We start from the raw sequence: 21,559 nt of genomic DNA on the forward strand, positions 1-21,559 counted from the left end.
GCAGGCCAAGCCAGCAACTACCATGGGACCAGGCCTAGGCAAGTGACCTCTGCAGAAGCAGGCCAGAACCAGCAACTTCTACTAGAGTAGGCCTGAGTAAGCAACCTTCACTGGAGTAAGCTGAGCTAGCAACCTCCATGGGAGCAGGCGTAAGCCAGCAACCTCTGTGAAAACAGGCCCCAATGATCTCTGGGACTGCAAAGCGACCTCCAGGAATGCTGAGTGATCTCTGGGAACACTGGGTCACCTCTAGGGTGACTGGAACTATGCTCCCGACTCCACCACGAAGAGAAGCCATCTGAGCCTTGGCACCTGGAGGAGTGATCACCAGGTACTACACCAACCAGAGGAAAATATGGGTAGACAAGATAAAAATACACTTAGCACCACAAAGAGCAACACCCCCCCCCAAAAAAAACAAGTGGCTCCAAAACAGCAAGACTTGAACACACTAATGCAGATGAAGCAGAAGAAAATGACTTAACAATATGGGAGAATGTTTGAGGTCCTTAAAGAGGAAATGAAAAATTCCCTCAAAGAAATGGAGGAAAAGACAAACAAAAAAATGCAAGAAATCAACAGATCCCTTAAAGAAAACCAAGAAAAAGCAATCATTGGGTGGTGGTGCACACCTTTAATCCCAATACTTGGGAGGCAGAGGCAGGCGGATCTCTGTGAGTTCAAGGCCAGCCTGGTCTACAGAGCTAGTTCCAGAACAGGCTCCAAACCAAAGCTACAGAGAAACCCTATCTCGAAAAACAAAAACAAAAAAACCTCAAACAAACAAACAAACAAAAAAGCAATCAAACAGGTGAAAGAAATGGTTCAAGACTTGAAAACCAAAATAGAGACAATAAAGAAAGCATAAACCGAGGAAATTCTGGAAACAGAAAATATGGGGAAATAATCAGGAACCACAAATGCAAGCACAAACAGCAGAATATAAGAGGCTGAAGAGAGACTCTCGATGCTGAAGATAAGACAGAGGAAATAGACTCAACAGGCAAAGAAAGCATTAAGTCTAACAAAAGCTTAACATAAAATATTCAGGAAATATGGAACATCATAAAAAGATCAATCCTAAGAATAATAGGGATAGAAGAAGGAGAAGTTCAACTCAAAAACACAGAAAATATATTTAACAAAATCATAAAAGAAAACTTTCCCAACCTAAAGAAAGATATGCATATGAAGATACAAGAAGCTTACAAATCACCAAATAGAATGCCCCCCCAAAAAAGTCTCCTTGCCACATAATAATCAAAACACTAAACATACAGAATAAAGAAAGAATATTAAGAGCTACAAAGGAAAAAGGCTTAGTAACATATAAAGGCAGACCTATCAAAATTATACCTGAGTTCTCATTGGAGACAACGAAAGCCAGAAGGTCCTGGTCAAGCGTTATGCAGACAGTAAGAGAACACTGTTGCCAGCCTAGACCTAGCAAAACTTTCAATCAACATAGATGGACAAAGCAAAATATTCCATGGCAGAACCAGATTTAATCAATACCTAGCCACAAACCTAGCCATACACAAAGTATTAGAAGGATCCAAGAAGTTAGTTACATCAAAAAAAAAAAAAACACATAAAATAGATGATCTCACAGCAACAAATCCCCAAAAGGGAAAACCACACAAATTAATATTACCAACAGTGAAAACTAAAAATAACAATCACTGATTATTAATATCCCTTAATATAAATGGACTCATCTCACCTATAAAAAGACACAGGCTAACAGATTGGATACAAGAACAGAATCCATCCTCCTGCTGCATACAAGAAACACACCCCAACCACAAAGACAGACATCGCTTCAGAGTAAAGGGCTGGAAAAAATTTTCCAATCAAATGGACCTAAGAAACAAGCAGGTGTAGCTATCCTAATATCTAACAAAATAGACTTCAAGCTAAAATCAATCAAAAGAGACAAAGAAGGACATTTAATATTAGTCACAGGAAAAATCCATCAAGAGGAAATCTCAATACTGAATTTCTATGCCCCAAATACAATCGCACCTTCATATGTAAAAGAAACACTACTAAAGCTTAAATTACACATTAAACCCCACACACTAATAGTGGGAGAATTCAGCACCTCACTCTCACCACTCGACAGGTCTGCCAGACTGAAACTTAACAGAGAAATAAGAGAACTAACAGATGTTATGAAATAAATGGACTTAACAGACATCTATAGAACATTCCATCCAAACATAAAAGAATATACCTTCTTCTCAGCACCTCATGGAACCTTCTCAAAAATTGACCACATAGTAGGTAACAAAGCAAACCTCAACAGATACAAAAAATAATTGAACTAACCCCATGTATCTTATTGGATCACATGGCTTAAAATTTAAATTCAACAGCAATATTAATTCCAGAAAGCCCACAAACACATGGAATTTAAACAGTGCTCACCTGAATTACCAATGGGTTAAGGAAGAAATGAAGAAAGAATTAAAGACTTCCTAAAATTCAATGAAAATGACCACACAACATACCCAAATTTATGGGACACAATGAAAGCAGTGTTAAGAGGAAAGTTCATAGCACTAAATGTCAACATAAAGAATCTGGAAAAATCCCACACTAGTGTGTTAATAGAACACCAAAAAAACTTTTGAACAAAAAGAAGCAAACTTGTCCAAGAGAACTAGATGGCAGGAAATAGTGAAATTGAGAGCTGAAATCAACAGAATAGAAATAAAGAAAGCAATGCAAAGAATGAGACCAAGAGTTGGTTCTTTGAGAAAAAATCCCTTTATTCAAACTAACCAAAAGGCAGAGAGAGAATATCCAAATTAACAAAATCAGAAAAGAAAAGGGGTACATAACAACAGACATGGAGGAAATACAGAGAATCATCAGGTCATATTTTGAAAACCTGTACTTCACAAAATTGGAAAACTTGAAGGAAATGGACAACTTTCTGGATAAATATCACTTACCAAAATTAAATCAAGACCAGATAAGCAAATTAAATAGACCTATAACTGCTGAAGAAAAAGAAACAGTCATCAAAAGTCTCCCAACCAAAAAAAGCCCAGGACCAGATGGTTTCAGCTCAGAATTCTACAAGACTTTCAAAGAGGAATTAATACCAATACTCCTCAAATTATTCCACACAAGAGAAACAGAAAGAACATTGCCTAACTCTTTTAATGAGTCTATAATTACCCTGATAGCCAAACCACAAAAAGACAATACTAAAAAAGAGAATTACAGATCAATCTCACTCATGAACATTGATGCAAAAGTACTAAATAAAATACAGGCAAATCGAATCCAAAAACACATCAGAACCATCATCCACCATGATCAAGTTGGCTTCATCCCAGAGATGCAGGGATGGTTCAACATACAAAAATCTGTCAACATAATCCACCATATAAACAAGCTGTAAAATAAAAACCACATGATCATCTCATTAGATGCCAAAAATAATCTTTCAACAGTATATAGCATCCCTTCATGATAGGGGTCTTGGAGAAAGCAGGAATGCAAGGAACATACCTAAACATAATAAAGGCAATATGCAACAAGCTAACAGCCAACATCAAACTAAATGAAGAGAAACAATGATCCCAATGAAATCAGGAACAAGACAAGGTTGTCCACTCTCTCCATATCTATTCAATATAGTTCTTGATGTCCTAGCTTGTAACATGAGTGGCCTGCTTGTTGGGGTATCTGTTACCGCCCAGTACCCCACAGCCAGCAAGTCCCAGACAAAATCAATCACACAGAGATCTCTATAAGTTATAAAGCTGATTGGCCCATTAGGTCAGGCTACTTATTAGCTCTTATAACTTATGTTACCCCATTATCCTTATCTACATTAGCACATGACTCATTACCTTTTCCAGCGGGGCAGCTTACATCTTTCCTCTCCGGTGGTCTGGGCAGAACTGACAGAGGAACCTCCCTGCTTCCCAGAATTCTCCTGTTCTCATTGCATCATTTCTACTTCCTGTCTGGTTTTCCCGCCTATACTTCCTGCCTGGCCAATCAGCGTTTTATTAAAATACATGATTGACAGAATACAGATAATTCTCCCGCACCACTAGCTAAAGCAATAAGACAACAAAAGGAGATCAAGGGGATACAGATTGGAAAAGAAGTCAAACTCTCACTATTTGCTGATGATATGATAGCTTACATATGTGACCCCAAAAATTCTACCAAAGAACTTCTACAACTCATAAACACCTTCAGTAATGTAGCAAGGTACAAGATTAACTAAAAAATCAGTAGCCCTTCTTTACACAATTGATAAATGGACTGAGGAAAAAAAATCAGAGAACCATCACTTGTCACAATAGCCACAAATAGCATAAAATATCTCGGAGTAACTCAAATCAAACAAGTGGAAAACCTGTATGACAAGAACTTTAAATCTTTGAAGAAAGAAATTGAAGAAGACACCAGAAAGTGCAAAGATCTTCCATGCTCTTGGGTAGGTAGAATTAACATAGTAAAACTGGAAATCTTACCCAAAGCAATGTACAGATTCAATGTAATGCTCAAATCTCAGCAAAATTCTTCACAGACCTGGAAAGAACCATACTGAACTTCATATGGAAAAGCAAAAACCCACGATAGCCAATGCAATCCTGTACAATAAAGGAATTTCTGGAGGCATCACAATCTTTGACTTCACACTCAACTACAGAGCTACAGTACTGGTAGTGGCATAAAAACAGACAGACAGACCAATGGGACCAAATTGAAGACCTGGATATCAATTCACACACCTTTGAACACCTGATTTTGGACAAAGAAGCAAAAAATATAAAATGGAAAAAAAGAAAGAATATTCAACAAATGGTCCTGGCATAATTGGGTATCAAATGCAGAAGAATGAAAATTGATCCGTATCTATCAGCATGCACAAAACTCAAGTTCAAATGGATCAAAGACATCAACATAAAACCAATCACACCGAACCTCATAGAAGAGAAAGTAGGAAGTACACTTGAACACATTGGCACAGGAGACCACTTCCTAAATATAACCCCAGTAGCATAGACACTGAGAGAAACAATAAATAAATGGGACCTCCTGAAACTGAAAAACTTCTGTAAAGCAAAGGACACTGTCAACAAGACAAAATGGCAACCTATAAAATGGGAAAAGATCTTCACAAACCCTACATAAAACCGAGGGCTGATCTCCAAAATACACAAAGAACTCAAAAGAACAAATAATCCAATCAAAAATGGGGTACATATCTAAATAGAGAATAGAGGAATCTAAAATGGCTGAAAGACACTTAAGGAGATGCTCAACATCCTTAGTCATCAGAGAAATGCAAATCAAAACAACTCTGAGATTCCATCTTACACCTGTCAGAATGGTAAGATCAAAAACACTTATGACAACTTCTACTGGAGAGGATGTGGAGTAAAAAGAAAATTCCTTCATTGCTGGTGAGAGTGCTAACTGCTAAGCTACTTTGGAAATCAGTATGGCGATTTCTCAGAAAATTAGGAAACAACCCACCTTAAGACCCAACAATACCACTTTAGGTATATACCAAAAGGATGCTCAATAATACCACAAAGACATGTGCCCAAGTATGTTCACAGCAGCATTGTTTGTTAATGCCAGACATGGAAACAACCTAGATGCCTCTCAACCAAAGAATGGATAAAGAAATTGTGGTACATTTACACAATGAAGTACCACACAGCAGAAAAAATAATGACATCTTGAAATTTGCAGGCAAATGGATGGAGCTAGAAAACATCATATTGAGTGAGGTAACCCAGACCCAGGAAGACAAATATCATATGTACTCACTTCTAAGTGGTTTTTAGACATAAAGCAAAGAAAAACCATTCTACAATTCACAATCCCAGAGAACCTAGACAATAATGAGGACCCTAAGAGAGATATACATGGATCTAATCTATATGGGAAGTAGAAAAAGACCAGATCTTGAGTCAATTGGGAGTGTGAGGTTAACAGAAGAGGGTAGAATGGGAGGGGGGAGGAAAAGAGGGGAGTGGAAAAATATACAGCTCAAGAAAAACAATAAAAAGTATTTCTCAACCATTTAAAATGTTTACTATTTCGAGAGCTCTGTTTAGTTATATGCTTCATTTATTTGTTTCTTTGTTTATTCTATGTGTCTTTTCCTGCATGTATCTTGATCCCATTCATTTCCCCATCCCTTTGCATATATCCACTGCCCCTGAACACCGCTCAAATAAAACAAACTTTATGAGAAAAAAGGGAAAAAATTAAAAGGGAAAAACTTAAAAATCTCATCATAGGAGCTGCAGTGTGACACCGTGAGTCATGCCACAAACCCTTTTGTCCCTGTGTCTTTTCTTGCAGGTGTTCATTGCGAAGAGTCCTTGATCTGGCTCAAGGTCCCTGGTTTCTACTACCCCGTCCATGCTGAGCCCTCTCTAGGGCTCCTCCTGGATATCCTGTTGCTGCCCGGGGTTGTGGAGATCCTGATGCGTTGTGTCTGCAGGTCAGATTCCTTCAGGTGCTTCAGTAGATCATAGATGTGGTCGATGCTGGGGTGGGCCATGTCATATTGTCCCTAGGCAGCTGTAGGGTTGGTCCACCAGATGCAAAAATGGGGACCATTCTCCCATGCTTACAACTTCAGGGCTGACTCACCCACACCTGTGCTAAGAGGATGGGCTCTCCCACACTTATGACCACAGGGTCAGCTCTCCCTTCTGCCTCAGGCATTGATGGGTGGTGGTGGCAGAGAGGCCTTGTTCTCCCACCCATCCAGCCACAAGACAGATGACGAGTGCGGTCATCTCTCCCATGCTCGCAACTTTGGAGCTGGCTTGCCCACACCTCCACTAATAGTATTAACTCTATTGTGCTGCCCTGGCGAGGTACAGGGCACACTCCCCTGAGTGTGGCAGCTGATGGGGGTTAGGGATGGGTCTCCCACACTTATGATCACAGGGCCAGCTCTCCCATCTGCCTCAGGTGTTGATGGGTGGGAGGAAGGCCTCAATCCCCAGCCCATTTTGCCACAAGACAGATGAGAATTGGGAAGAGCTCTCCCAAGCTCACAACTTCAGGCCTGGCTCACCCACACCTGAGCTAAGCAACGGGCTGGCTATGTTGTGCTGCCCTAGGGAAGTTCAGGGCCTGTTCTCCAGAGGGTTGTAGGTTGTGTGTGTTTGGGGGGCAGAAATGACTTTCTCACTCAGGGTCAGCTCTCCCACCTGCCTTAGACATTGATTGGTGGGCGGTGGTGGATGGAGGGTATCTCTCTGTAGCCCATACCACCATGTGGGAGATGAGTGGCAGGGTTAGCTCTCCCAGGGTCACATTCTCGGGGTTGGCTCACCTGTGCTTTCATCAATAGGGTCATCTTTGCTGTGCTGCACAGACAAAGTGCAAGGCAAGCTTTCCTGTGTGTTGCTGCTGGTCACGGGTTCAGCTCCTTCACTGTCTCAGCCCACACCCTTTCTCTCTCATCTCTTCAGATTTACCTCTGTCCACAGGACCTGAACCATAGTCTCTCTCTCTCTCTCTCTCTCTCTCTCTCTCTCTCTCTCTCTCTCTCTCTCTCGCCACCATACCATACCTCTGCTCACACCAATGGTGTCCTTTTGCTGGTACTGCAAGGTACCAGGTGCGCCCATGCTTTCTCCCTGGAGCACAGAGTGGACATCTCCAGACCCGTGCAAAGTTCTCCTTGTTGCACTAAGGTTGCCACCGTGATGTGCTGCGCCATGTGTTCTCATCACAAAGAGATCACCATAGTTGCCCAACTGCCCAGCAACTGTGGCTACTGGTTGATGTGCTGGGTTATGCCCCATTTTTAAATGGACTTGTTTTCTTGATGCTCAGTTTTTTCAGGTTCTTTGTATATTCTAGGTACTAACCCTCTGTCAGATGTACAATTGGTAAAGTTCTTCCCATTCTGGAGGCTGCCGCATTCCGCGGATGACGACATTGACGACATGCTCTGCTGTACAGAAGCTTCAGCTTCACGAGGTCCCATTTATTGATCATTGCTCGTAAGAGTCTGCACTATTGGGGTCCTGTTCAGACGCTCCTCCTCTCCTGTATCAATAATTTCAAGTGTATTCTCTGCTTTCTCTTCTGTCAGATTCAGGATATCAGGTCTTACATTGACATCCTTGATCCTGCTGGAGTTCTGTGAAGGGTAGTAAAAATGGGTCTATTTTTATTCTTCTATATGCAGTCATCATTTGTTGAAGATGCTAGCTTCTCTCCAGTATGCATTTCATTCTTGATAAAAAAAATAGGAGTCTGTATATTTGTGGAGCTATTTATGGATCTTCAATTCAATTCCATTAATCAACATTTCTGTTTGTTTTTTTTTTACCCAATACTGTTTTCTTTACTGTTATACCTCTTAATATGACTTGAAATATGGGATTCAGACATCTTCAATAATTCTTTTATTATTAAAGTTTGTTTTATACATCCTTGGTTTTGTGTTTCCATATGAAGTTTAAGATTTTTTTCCTTTTTAGTTAAAAGTAACTTTTTCATGCAGTATGTTCTGATCATGGTGTCCCCATCTCCTCTCAGATTCATTTCTAGGAAAAAGTATGTTGGATTTTGATGAGAATTGTGTTTCCACCAATGGTCTGGTGATTCAAGTGTGCTATAATAAACAAGAAAGTACTTCAAGCAAAAGGGTAAAAATAAGAGAAGATACTTTGAGAAAAAAGGCAAACTGTTACAATATATTGTTATGGTGGTTCTACTTTGTTAATATTTATTGTGGCTAATCTCTTGTTCCTATATCATCAGTTTAACTTCATCACAGACTTCTGTGCAAATGAAAGAAGCTTGTACAGGACTTGGTGCTGTTCACTGCTTCAGGATCTCCTGGGGACCTGGGGACATAGTTGCTGTGACTAAGGGGGACTGTTGATCCTCAGCCTGGAGCCATGATTGAAGATGGACTGTTTAGGTTCTGAGGCTGTATCCAGTGGTTGGAGGAGATGTGTGGGCCTCTTATGATGGGTAACCTGATTGTCAACTTGATTGGGTTGCTAAGAGTGTGCACCTCTGGGTACTTATGGGGGTTTTCTAGAAAGATAGATCCAGAGGGCTCTGTTTTCATCAATGAATCCCATGATGGATGCTTGCTAAAACGGTGAAAAGTTGGAGAGACATTCTGAGTTGGGGGAACCTAAGGAGGGAGCTGTATGCTGACTCACATTCTAGGAAGTCAGACTTGGGATAGTAAGGGTGTTAGGAGTAGGGTGTGAGGTAGGGGTCTGGTTAGAGGTTTAGGAGAGGATGTGGGAGAGAAGATGGACCTGAAGCTTCTGGAAAGCCTGTGGAGACCCTAATGGAGCTGGCTGGAGAGCATGGTCCTCACATCAACCTGGTGGCCATCATCTGGGTCAGTCATATGACTCACCTACAGAAAAGCATCTCCTGCTTTCCTAACATCCTCTCTACACATTGTGCTTGATGATGCTTCATGACCACCCAGGAGAAGTTACAAGATAGGAATGTCCCAAATGGAATAAAGTCCATTCCTTTTATTAAACAAGAGACCTGATTCTGAAACCCAGAAAATGACTTAAAATTTTAAATTAGCCCAGACAATACATGTTGTGTTAAATAGAGTAATTTCAGCTGCCCACTATTATATATTAATGTAAACAATGAAACCATCAGCTCACCAGGGTTCTCCAAAGAACTTGGACTAGGAGCCTCAGTTATATTGCAGAGCAGGGATAAAGGTTTCCCAGCAGATGCCTTTCGGGCAGGGTTAGAGCGTAAGAAAGTGACAGGAAAGTGTTTCTTCTGGAGCCATTACTTACAGGAAAGAAATGTCCCTTATGTTTCTGGGGGTGGGGTGTGTTTCTTACAGTATCCTCAGATAAAGAGCCAAGCTGTGGACACTAGGGCACTGGCTGGGCAAATGGGCCTACCCTGAAGGCTGCCTTAACACAAAGTGTAGTGGGTGCTGGCATTTTGCAGACTTTAATTGTGATAACGTCAGTGTGACATAAACACTGAAGTCGTATGACCCTTGTGTGACAGAGCAGCAATGTGAGGTTTAAACTCAGCACTGTACGGCAGCCTGTAGAGCTAGTTTTGTTTTGCAAGACTAGAACTTTATATCTGCAACAAGTGACTATATTCTGCTTCTGCTCCTGCCTCCTGCTTTCCTGCTGCTATGGACTTGGATACACCACTGTGACAGACTCAGGTCACTCAGCATGGTGTCTTCATGGCAAACACGCATCATAACACATGCTAGAGTGTTCTTTAAGACTGACAGTGTTTCATTACATGTGTGTACCACACAGGACCTGCATCTGTTCTACAGTGGATGGACATTCAGGTGTTTCTTCCCCGGCGTTGTGAACAGTAACTCTACAGACACACATGTGCAACTCTCTCTTTCAGGCTCACATTCGCTTCTCTCATTTGTGTGCCCAGAAGTGTGCTTGCTAGATCATGTAGACATTGCAGCTAAGAAAGTCTCAGAGAAGTTGAACAACGGTCACCAGAGTTTAGTTGGGCAGTGGAGAAGTGAGCCTGCCTCTGCCTCCCTGACACTTGAAAGCACACTGAGATAAGGGGACAGGAAGGAGAAACAACAGAATCAGGGGCTCTGGCAGATGTGGGTTCTAGCCTTCTTCTGGGGCCCATTGTTCTCAAAGTTAGCTCATGCTCTACTCTGACTTCACAGTAAGAAAGCAACTGAAATGAAGGACTTGGTGGCATCCAACTTTATATTTTTGTAAAGCATTCAAAGCTATCTGAAAAAGTTGGGCAAAGTTGAGCTCAGGTTGTTAGAACAGGAAAGAAGCAAAATAATTAGAATAACAAAGGCTCACATTCTAACAACAATGTTGCCATGGAGTGGCTCCCAGTGAACTTCATGTAACACTGTAACACGTTCAGCTGAATAGCGCAATCTGATATGATCTATCTGGGCCGGAAATGTCATGCAAAATAACAGGTACAATCCCAAACCTACTTCCGTGGCATTTCATGAAACAGTGCTATTCAGAGACAAACAGGTACCCTCTGGCTCTTTTCCTCCATGAGCTCAATATTGGAAAACACTAGTTCTGGGCTCTGCTGGCAGCTGTCACTTTGTCAGATGTCAGAACGCTCACAATTTTGGGTGTCAGGATGATGACCACAGCTCAGTCATGCATGGGCCAGCATGTCAACTCTTGGACATTACATACTCAGGGTGGAAGGGGCATGGTAACTGAGGACAGCTGGCATCCCCCATGTATGTCCAGTGCTAGGTAATTAACCCACAGTGCAATCCTTATGCAACATCTTATTTTTGAAAAAAAAAAAAACAACTTGGAAGCACACATCTGCTCTAGTTATTTTAAGCAAAGTCCTTTTTTCTTTTTTATGGATCCAAAATAACCATCTTCTTCCCATTTTGCCAGACCTGGGTTTTCTTTGACACAAATGCCTGCATCATAGCCACAGGACAGAGCCCAGGAGATATTCTTCAGAAAGCAGCCTGGGAGCTGAACCTCTTATGGCAGGGCTGTGTATATTTCATTTCTGTGTCTTTTCAGGACTGGACATTGAACTTGGGGCCTTGCCTGTGTTAGGCAATCATTGTACCCTGAGATTTATCCCCAGCCTTTACTTTTTTCTTTATTTTGAGATAGAGTCTCACTAAGTTACCCAGGCTGACTGTAAACGTCTAAGCCTCCTGCCTTAGCTTCTTGAGTAGCTGAGGTTACAGATCCAAGTCTCCAGTCTGGCCATATTGTTTCTAATTAGTAATTAATTTCAGTAACTTCAGCCATTAGGATGTGAAGGAAGAGGAGGAAAGCAAAGGGACATGAAACAGGAGTAAGGAGGAAAAGGAAGAACACCATTGGACGTGCAGGGCATCATTGGACGTACATGGCACCATTGGACGTGCAGAGCACCATTGGATAAGCATGGCATCATTGGACATGCATGGCATCATTGGACATGCATGGTATCATTGGATATGCAGCACACCATTGGACATGCAGCGCACCATGGACATGTAGAATACTATCAGACACATAGTGCAGCATGGACATGTAGAACACTATCAGACATGCAGTGCACCATGGACATGTAGAACACTATCAGACACACAGTGCACCATGGACATGTAGAACACTATCAGACATGCAGTGCACCATGGACATGTAGAACACTATCAGACACACAGTGCACCATGGACATGTAGAACACTATCAGACACGCAGTGCACCATGGACACGTAGAACACTATCAGACACACAGTGCACCATGGACATGTAGAACACTATCAGACACGCAGTGCACCATGGACACGTAGAACACTATCAGACACGCAGTGCACCATGGACATGTAGAACACTATCAGACACGCAGTGCACCATGGACACTCAGGCTGAGTCAGCACGCTTCTGTGGAACTGCAGACCTCCTGTGAGGATGTTTGTAAATCACACAGTTAACTGACTACCTGAGCACATGGCATTTCCATTCATTTCTCAAATGCCAGTTTGGCTGAGAATCGGCAATACTCTAACTTGTTCTTAACATCCAAATGATCTGTAAGTTAATTGCCTCTTTGGATAGTAAGGTCCTTTGGGGAGGGCTTTTTAATTTTGCAAAAGATGTCTTAATAAACACAAATTAACACTGTTGAGGTCTGCAGAAGTGGGTGGAAATCTGTGCTAGTCTTCTCTCTGTCTCTGTCTCTCTGTCTCTGTCTCTCTCTCTCTCTCACTCTGTGTGTGTGTGTGTGTGTGTGTGTGTGTGTGTGTGTTGGGGAGGGACTGACAGGGAAGAAGCTGTGTCTACATAAACTACAGCACAGTAACGGAGAGTGTGAACAGTCTCCATGGGCTCATAGGAGGGACCTTCTGGGGCGGGAGAGACAGATGCCTTAAGTGATTAGGAACACCCTCTGCTTTCCCATATGGCTCTAGTTCTGTTCCCAGCACCCATTCTGGGTGGCTCACAATTTCCTGTAACTCCAGCCCAGGAGTTAGTTCAGGATAGTGATCCAGTGCCCTCTTTCAGCCTCCAGAGGTATCTGCACAGATAGAGTATATGTTCACACACATGTCCCACCACACACACACATCCCACCACCGCCACCACTAGCACCACACCACACACACACACACACACACACATCCCACCACCACCACCACCACACCATATACACATACATATCCCACCACCACCACTACCACACCACACACATACACACACACACACACGTCCCACCACCATCACTACCACCATACCACACACATACATACACATTCCACCACCAACACTACTACCACACCACACACATACACACACATCCCACTACAAACACTACCACCACCCCACATACACACACACATATCCCACCACCACTACCACCACACCACACACACAAACACACATATCCCACCACTACCACTACCACCACACCACACTACACACACACACATAGACACATATCCCACCACAATCACTACCACCACATCACACACACACACACACCTCTGGGGACACATACAAATATACACACACAGACATGCACAAACATACATACACATACACACTTGGATACACATGTTCACACACACACAAGTGCACACAAGGGAAGTCAAACAAAACACATATTTTCTCTTGGACAATTCAAGCCACACCACTGGTCTTCCTTGTGGATTTCTCAAACTTGGTAAACTTTGCCATCCTGGTTATTTCTATGATGTTGCCATACACTTCTATTTTGCCTTGCACCTGAATGATTTCACATAAGAATCGCTCGCCAGCAAAGCAGAAGGCCTTTCTCAGAATCCATCCAGTCTTGGCAGGTCCTAAGTACTGAGTGCTTATTGAACGTTATTGACATTAGGAAAAGTTATTCTCAGAGATGCAGGTGTGTTCTAGCAAGATGGAAAAACTCCTCTGAATGGGTTAGGAACTGTGTCTGGGTGAGTGACAGATGCTCAGCCATTGGTCAGGAGCGGTAAGGGTCAGAGCGGCACGACCGGAGTCATCTGTCCTCACCCTCATCCTTGTGAACACCGCATGGTCACAAATGGATGCCTCACCCCTGCCTCAGTTTCTTCAGAAGAAGAGGAAGGAAAGGGAAGAGAATGAGGGAGCAGAGAAAGGGCAAAAGTACCTGGATTAGAAAAACTCACGTTCTCTAGTTCTTCTCTCCTTGGATGTCACATTGACAATATTTGCTGCAAGGGAAGCTGGGAAACTCATGCTAAAGATCTGTAAACAGGACTGCAGAGGATGAGTGATTGAGAGTCCTTGCTGTCTTTGCAGAGGAGCTGAGTTCAGTCCTCAGCACGCACACTGGGCAGTTCACAACTACCTGTATCTCCAGTTCTAAGGAGCCTATCCTCTTGTCTGGCCTCCAGCATTACTTGTGCTCATATTCACACGTCGACACTCAGATACACACAAGTACACATAAACAAAATAAACCTTAAAATTGTAGATGCTATTCTAAAGGTATTTGTTTTTTCAAGACAGGGTTTCTCTGTGTAACAGTCCTAGCTGTCCTAGAACTAATTCTGTAGACCCCTGCCTCCTGAGTGCTGGGCTTAAAGACATGAGCCATCCTCGCCCAGCTCCAAAAGGTATTTTTTTGGGTGAGTTGAAACAGAGTTTCTCTTTACTTTTGGAGCCTATCCTGGAACTCTCTGTGTATTCCAGGCTGGCCTAGAACTCACAGTAATTTGCCTGTCTCTACCTCCTGAGTGCTGGGATTAAAGGCATGTGCCAGCCACCATTGCCTGGATTCAAAAGGTAGTTTTAATTCTCCTCTACGTAGCAGGGAAGCAGGGCAGTGAGCCTGGAGGTAACACTGATTGCTACTGTAGTCAGAAAATGTCTAGGAGAGCCTCAGAATCCTCCAATTATGACCACACAGGGATGGAAGACATGGAAAATGTCAGCGGCTTCAGGCTTTCTGGTGCAGGCCGCAGTAGCTGTTCTTTGAGATTGTGGATCAGGTACTGTTATCTGGGACTCAAAGAAATCCCAAGGGTTTCTGTAGGCAACTTCTCCATGATGCTGTCCCTGCTGGTGTCTGGGGCTTCCCACTTGGTGTCTCCTGAAGAGCAGAGTTTTGCAGCAGACACTGGCACCTCCCAATATTCAGAAACAGAAGTGATCAGAATCGTCTTGGATGTCCTTGCTAATCCCAGTCAACACGGTGATCTGTGCAGATACAGATCCTCCCTGACTGGAGGAGGTCCTGACTGGAGGAGGTCCTGAGGAGGAAGAGCCCTTAGATGGAAGAATCCACAACACATATGAGCTCTCTGATAATAAGGGCCCCTGGCTAGAAATCTGTAGAGAAAGGTTCTGGGGTTCCTGCGGGAGAACAGAACACAGGTCAAGCTGGTGTTACTGTGTGCTGTTGTCTCTGTGGCCTCCTTCTGCAGGGAGGGGAGAGTGAGGTTCAGATGACTATGGGTTCAGGGAAGAGACTGAGCCACAGGGGGACCACTAGGATGGGGCACAGCAGCCAAGGCAAAGCCTTATCAAATCCTAGCCTGTGAACCCTCTGACCTTTCTTTCATCTTGGCTGCCATTTACAGACAATTGATTGTTTCTCATTTGGAGGAGATGAGGGACTTGAAGTTGGTTTTGGAATCAAGTGCAGAGACACAGTCACATTTTTTAGTTCACAGCAGGGGGTCACTGCAGCCCTCCCAAACCCCTCTCCTGTCTACCTGTCTGTCTGTTTACCAGCCTCTCCATCCCCCAGCTCTTTGTCCTGCCTCGTTCCCCCATCTCCTGACTCCTCTTACCCAGTTGCCCTGCCTCCTTCTCCCCGTGTGACTGTATGAGTTCTGATTCTAGGTGGTGAATATTTTCTGAAAACGTAAGGAGTTCTTGTTCAATCTAGTGTTTTTTTTTTCTGCTACATTTACACTATTAGAAGAAGCACTGATGATCACCTAGACTGGGAACGAAGCATGTGGTGCCCCAGGGGGTGCTGAGGAGGTCTAGTATCAGTCTCTGAGTTTGATCTTGGGCATGAAGACTAAAGGGTCATGGCAGATCTTTGCTTAATGAGAGAATCAACCTGTCTCACAAGCCAGAAGGCTACAGGCCTCTGTCAGAACCGCAGAGTTGTTCCAACCCAACCTAGCACAGGATTTATTTGCAGAAGGTGTTAGGTTCACAGATGGACACATTCTAGCTCCAGACACTGCCTGGAATGCTTATGGCTCTGCTGTGAACTGGACACAGGTGTGTACGTGTGCGTGTGCGTGTGCGTGTGTGTGTGTGTGCAATGCTGAAATAAAGCCAGGCCAGATCCATAAGAAAAACCTGTCTCACCCTTCACAACCTGCTCTCTAGCTCACCACATCCTGCTAGTAAGGCTTTGAGCTTTCTCCATACCAGAAACCAGGTTTCCTCTTGGCCTATGTCTATGTCTCCAAAGGAACACCATGATAAATGTGCTCACACATCCAGAGGCTTTCGTCTCCAAGGATTCTAGAGGTCACATACATGTCTCATTTATGCAATGACATCTGGTACACTTAGAAACCAGAGGATCTGGGTCAAAGATGACCTGGTAATATGAACTTTCAGGTTCAGGGCTCCTTGGGCCTTGCTCAGCCCCCAGAACCCCCTTCCACGGAAGACCTGGCCTAAAGAGAGGTTGCAGGTTAAGGCTCAATCTTGAGAGGGCCTGGGAGTCCCAGGTCTCACTCTGTTCTGCACAGGTGCCCTCAGCTACCTGGTATCACTTAAGAAGTTGGCTCTCTGGGACAAGACATAGCTCAGTTGGTATAGTGCTTACCTAGTGCTCATGAGTTCTGGATTTGAATCCAGCACACATTAACCAAACATGGTGGTACAAATCTGTTATCCCAGCACTTGGGAGGTGGGGGCAGAAGGATCAGAAATTATAGGTCGTCCTTGACTATATCGCAAGTTCAAAGACAAACATCTTAAAAAGTCAAATTGTCAGCATTTTTCCAGTGAGTTCCTGTTTGTGGAATGCAGGTCCTAGAATGAGATGCCAGCCTCCTTTGCTTGTTCACCTTTGGATGGAGTCAAACTGTAAATGAGAACCCTTAGGCAGAGCTGACGTCATGGTCTAGCGCAGTCGTGGGACACACAGGCATATCATAGCTTGCATTTATCTTTCCGTGGTTCTGTGGTCCACCACTTTCTTGCCTGCTTGTGTACATGGTGAGTTTGTGGGTGAGGAATGACCCTGTGACCCCTCATCCCACCTCAACATTTCCCAATCCCAGGTCATCTTTGGATCAAGATCTTTGGCAACTCTACTCACCAAGAGCCCTTGTGTAAGAGATGCAAAACACAACCTCCAGGACTTCTGGACTTTTGGCCATGTTGCTTCTTTGTAGGCAAAGCTGCTTGGAGGAGACCTGGCTTCTGGTAAGATGAGGAAGACAGCTGCTGAGCTAGGGCACGTTCTGAAGCAGCGAAACGTGTTTTCTATCCATTCTTGCCTTGCTTTATGTTGCAGCACAGCCATTACTTCCCCAAGGGCTTTGTGCATAGGGATGCCAAGAAGAACCCGGAAGACAGGATGTGTGCTCCATCCCCAACCCAAGTTCATGATTCTTCCAGTTGGATTCCTAAGGAGGACTTGACATATTTTCTAGGGGCAGAGACTTGCATCAGGCTGTTGCTGATGAGAAATGATGGAACTGGCCAAGTCAGCTCTGGTACTCAAGAAGGAGGAGGTGGTCTTGCAAGGTGGAGAACCTCAGAGACCAGAAAGTGCCACAGTGGCTCTTGATAAGTCTGGATTTTGGCTGGAGTGATGGGGACATCACCATGGGGGAAAGGAGATGTGTGGAAAGAGTAGGAATTTGGCTTCATTTTAGAGGATCCACAGTCCTTTTTGTTTCTCAAGCAGAGGGCCTCTCTCTCTCTCTCTTTCTTTCTCTCTCTCTCTTACACACACACACACACACACACACACACATAGGTGACTTATTGAGAACATGAGGCTCTGGGGCATGGCCCATGAAAGGACAAGCAGTTTTGTCTCATCTCCACCCCTCTGGCTTCCTTCCTTGAGCGTTCACTGAGTGTCTGTGCACACAGGTGAGAAGGTGATCTACAGAAAAGTGAACTGCACATTACCCTTGACATCTAAGTTCCTGTTATTGCTTCTTCACACACTTTTGGATGGTAAAGAAGAGGGCTTCAACGTGACCTTGTCCTGACCTTTGTCCTCCTTTCAGGCAGTTTGAGGGAACCTGGTGAAGACAAAACCTGAACCTTCAGGGATTTCTGATAACCTCCCCCAAGATGCATGGAGAAAGGATACTTGGCTTCCATATCCCCATCACGGCTCTTTGTCCCCTATCTGTCTCCTCTACCACAGAGGGCTCAATTTCTATGCAGTCCTTACAGACTTCTCTTTTTGTGTAGTTCCTCTGCAGGGCTCTGTCCTCAGAAGGCAGAACAGAAGCTGCTGGGGGCCAGCTGATTAGAGTCGCACTACTGGGAACAGGATCCAGTCCTGTGAATCTCTGGATCCTCAAGGCTGAACACACAGCATGTTCTCCATGGGAAGGAAAGGCTGGATCAGGGAAAATCAGGCTAAGATGCTCTCACCTCACGCAAGAGGCTCAGTTGAGGCCTGGCATGCCCTTGGAGGACAAGTAGAGACAGCAGTTTCTAGAGTGGAGCAGAAGCCTGTCAGCATGACAGCTACACTGGAGGTCTGCAGCAGACAGAATAGGGGCTCTGCCTCCATGGAGACACAGACTCATAAGAGGGACATGGTACTCTTATGATGAACATAGTCCATATAGGAGACATGTTATCCCCACAGGAGGGACATTGTGGGACAGAATACCCATGAGAACACAGAAGTCCAAGAATGGAATCAACCTACTGTAGAGCTGGTCAAGCCACAGTGGTCTCTTGTGTTCAGATCCATCCCGCTATCTTCTGCTTCTTCTTGCCTGGTCATTGCTGTCCACCTATCACCCAGCACCACTCTTGTGGCTGATGTACATACAGTAGCAGCAGCAACCACAGCCAGGTGCTTCCCATGGTGATAAACACCGGAAACCCTCCCAAGGATCCTAGGATATGGCCGGCTTGTCCTGGCCAGTCCTGTCTCACTTCCCTGGTCTGTTCCTGCCCTTCAGGGTCTGTTACCTGCTCTCTGAAGTCCACAGAGATGCCTACACAACTGCTCAAATGTCACTAAACCCGAGAGACCTTCTCTGCTGCCCAAGCGTATCTCCTTCCTGTGTCGTAACTTTTGCTGTAGTACTTTCTGCCTGTGTGGAGGTGGATATCCTGTTTGGCAAATGATACACCAGGGAGAATGTGCAGGACAAGGGCACAGCAGTCATCCTGAGAGTCAGGAGATGGTCCATCCAACATGGTGAGACCCTTCTCCAGACAGCTCATGGTCAGAGGCTGATCCACAGGATGTCGTGGAGCACTGCCTTCCTCAGCGGGAATCTGGTCAGCACCTTTTCTCATGGTTAGTTGATTTTGAGTCTGCCATGTAAGCCCCACATCTGGGAGAGCGGGTGAGCACATGAATGTTAGAGAAGTTGGAGGTTTGCAGGAAGCCACAAGACTCAATTGGCCTGCCTCTTCAGTCACTCTGGAGGAGAACGTCACATGCCAGATGCTGTGGTGGTTGTAAGATCTGTCCTTTCCAGCACAGGAGACATATATGACTGCTTCTTGTTACAAGGTATGGGAATATTTATCCGGCTTCATATGCGTGTGCATGCATGTGTGCAATTGTACATATGTGCGTGAATGTACATGCATTTGTGTACTTGTGTGTGCACTGCGAGCCTATGTGTCCATGCATGTGCACACATGTACTTTGTGTGAGTATGCATGTGTTCATGTGTGTATGCATATATGTGTGAGCATGCTGTAATCATGGTAATGTGTGTGTATACACATGTGTGCATGTATATGTATCTTTGCATGTATGTATGTGTGCCTGTGTGTAAACATATGTGTACATGTGTGTACTTATGTGTGGATGTGTGTGTGTGTGTGAGCATGCACGTTTATGCACAGAGTTCTCATTCAGGCTATGTCAACCTTTTACAAGCAGATTCTGTGTTTAGTGGTTTACATATGGGTGATGGGCACTGTTCTTTCCCCTGGGCATCCTGTAGTGAGTCTGTGCAGTCCACTTGAGCCAAGGGGTAGTGGTGGTAGAGACCCATAGCACTTGGACATCAGATCTGGTCTCCTCTAGCTGCTAAACCCCGAAGGCCCACATCAGGAACCCAGGCTGGCCTGCTGGGAGATGAGAGGCCCTCTGGAAGAGAACTAAAGCTCTCCACATGAGTCAGCCGAGTTCCCCTTGCTGCTTACAAATATGTGTGTGAAGTTCTAACAGGCCAACTGACTCCTGCAGAAGATGGGGGGACTGGATAGCTAGCCCAGTTCTCACTGGTGACCCAATGAACTTTCTTCTCAATTTTAAAGAGTAGCTGTGCCACTGAAAAGAGGCTGGACGTATGTGAGCCGTTCTCACGTAGGGGCATAGAAGTTAGGTTACAGTTGCACCCTGACATAGCACATCCTTTTCTGGCACGGGAGGCTCTGAACAGAAGGCAGGGAGGGATTGTTAGGGGACAACATGCAGAATGCCTGAAGGTGAATTCCGGGGCCTTAAGACACTTTGATGGATGGAGATAGGGCCATTCAATATTCCAACTTATTTGGAAGTGAAAGCAAAATCATACGTCTTAGTCTACAAGACTGCTGTATGATATGATAAGCAATGAGCTGAGGACACCTGGACTCTAGCATTGTGTAGGTGAGACTTCGGATCTCATGTCTCTCTTGGAGACAAAAGAACTTGGAACAAGTGGGAAATCTGACCCCTCTGGTCATCGACCTAGATGCTTGAAGGTCCTGATTTTGAAGGTTAAAGTGATTTTCACATCCAGAAGACGCAGTCTTGCTGATCCTGCCTGCAAGGAAGTGGAAGGTAGATTTTCACTTAAGCAACAGGTAAATAGGTGCCTATTAGTTACGCAAAGACCGAGCTCTGCTTTGTTGAAGGCCTGGGGTCCATGGCCTGTTGGAGCCAAGTGAGTCCTGTTTTAGAGGAAGGATAGGAGGGACCTTGGGGTCCATCTGTGCCCTGGAGGGAGAAGGAAAGAGAAAAATGGCACGGGACTGCCTACGACCTGAGCCAAGCTTGAAAACCAGGCAGAATTTGGAAGAAAAAAACTGAAGAAGGGAAAATGGCAGCTATAGTGTCAGCAGATGGGGAGGGTAGGAGTCCTTGCGTAAGTACTGGCTAGGGCCATGGTGACAGAAGTCCAGTCCTCGTACTGTTCCACGGCGGCCATGCACACAGAGCCTAGAGAGAGCAGGACTTCAGAGCTGACTTTTCTCCTGTTGCACTTTTTGCTACCTGACAGCTCTTCATGGCAGCCCAGTCACCCTGGCCCCATCGTATGTCTGTAAGAACAACTTCCCAGAGCAGCTAGCCTGGCAAGCACCCCGGGATTGCTCAGGGGTTCCCTAAGTGCCCTGTCAGACCTATGACCCTCACTTAGCATGAGTCAGTCCCCAATGGGAGA

At 44.5% G+C, this 21,559-nt stretch overlaps 1 protein-coding gene across 5 annotated transcripts in view; it reads left to right on the forward strand.

The window, feature by feature from the left end:
• The window catches only part of LOC146894389 (uncharacterized), a 156,560-nt gene that overhangs the window by 22,876 nt on the left and 112,125 nt on the right, over window positions 1–21,559 (forward strand). For all 5 annotated transcript variants that reach the window (XR_015738202.1, XR_015738201.1, XM_085691099.2 and 2 more), the window contains exon 4: window positions 6,355–6,496. Coding sequence is in view for 3 of the 5 variants with exons in the window: in XM_085691099.2 (XP_085547225.1) it covers window positions 6,355–6,496 (142 nt within the window). In the remaining 2 variants the exon portion in view is untranslated. The remainder of the gene's footprint in view (window positions 1–6,354; window positions 6,497–21,559) is intronic.

Source organism: Myodes glareolus, chromosome 6 (genome assembly GCF_982192425.1).
Source record: "Myodes glareolus chromosome 6, mMyoGla1.1, whole genome shotgun sequence".
Classification (NCBI taxonomy): domain Eukaryota; kingdom Metazoa; phylum Chordata; class Mammalia; order Rodentia; family Cricetidae; genus Myodes; species Myodes glareolus.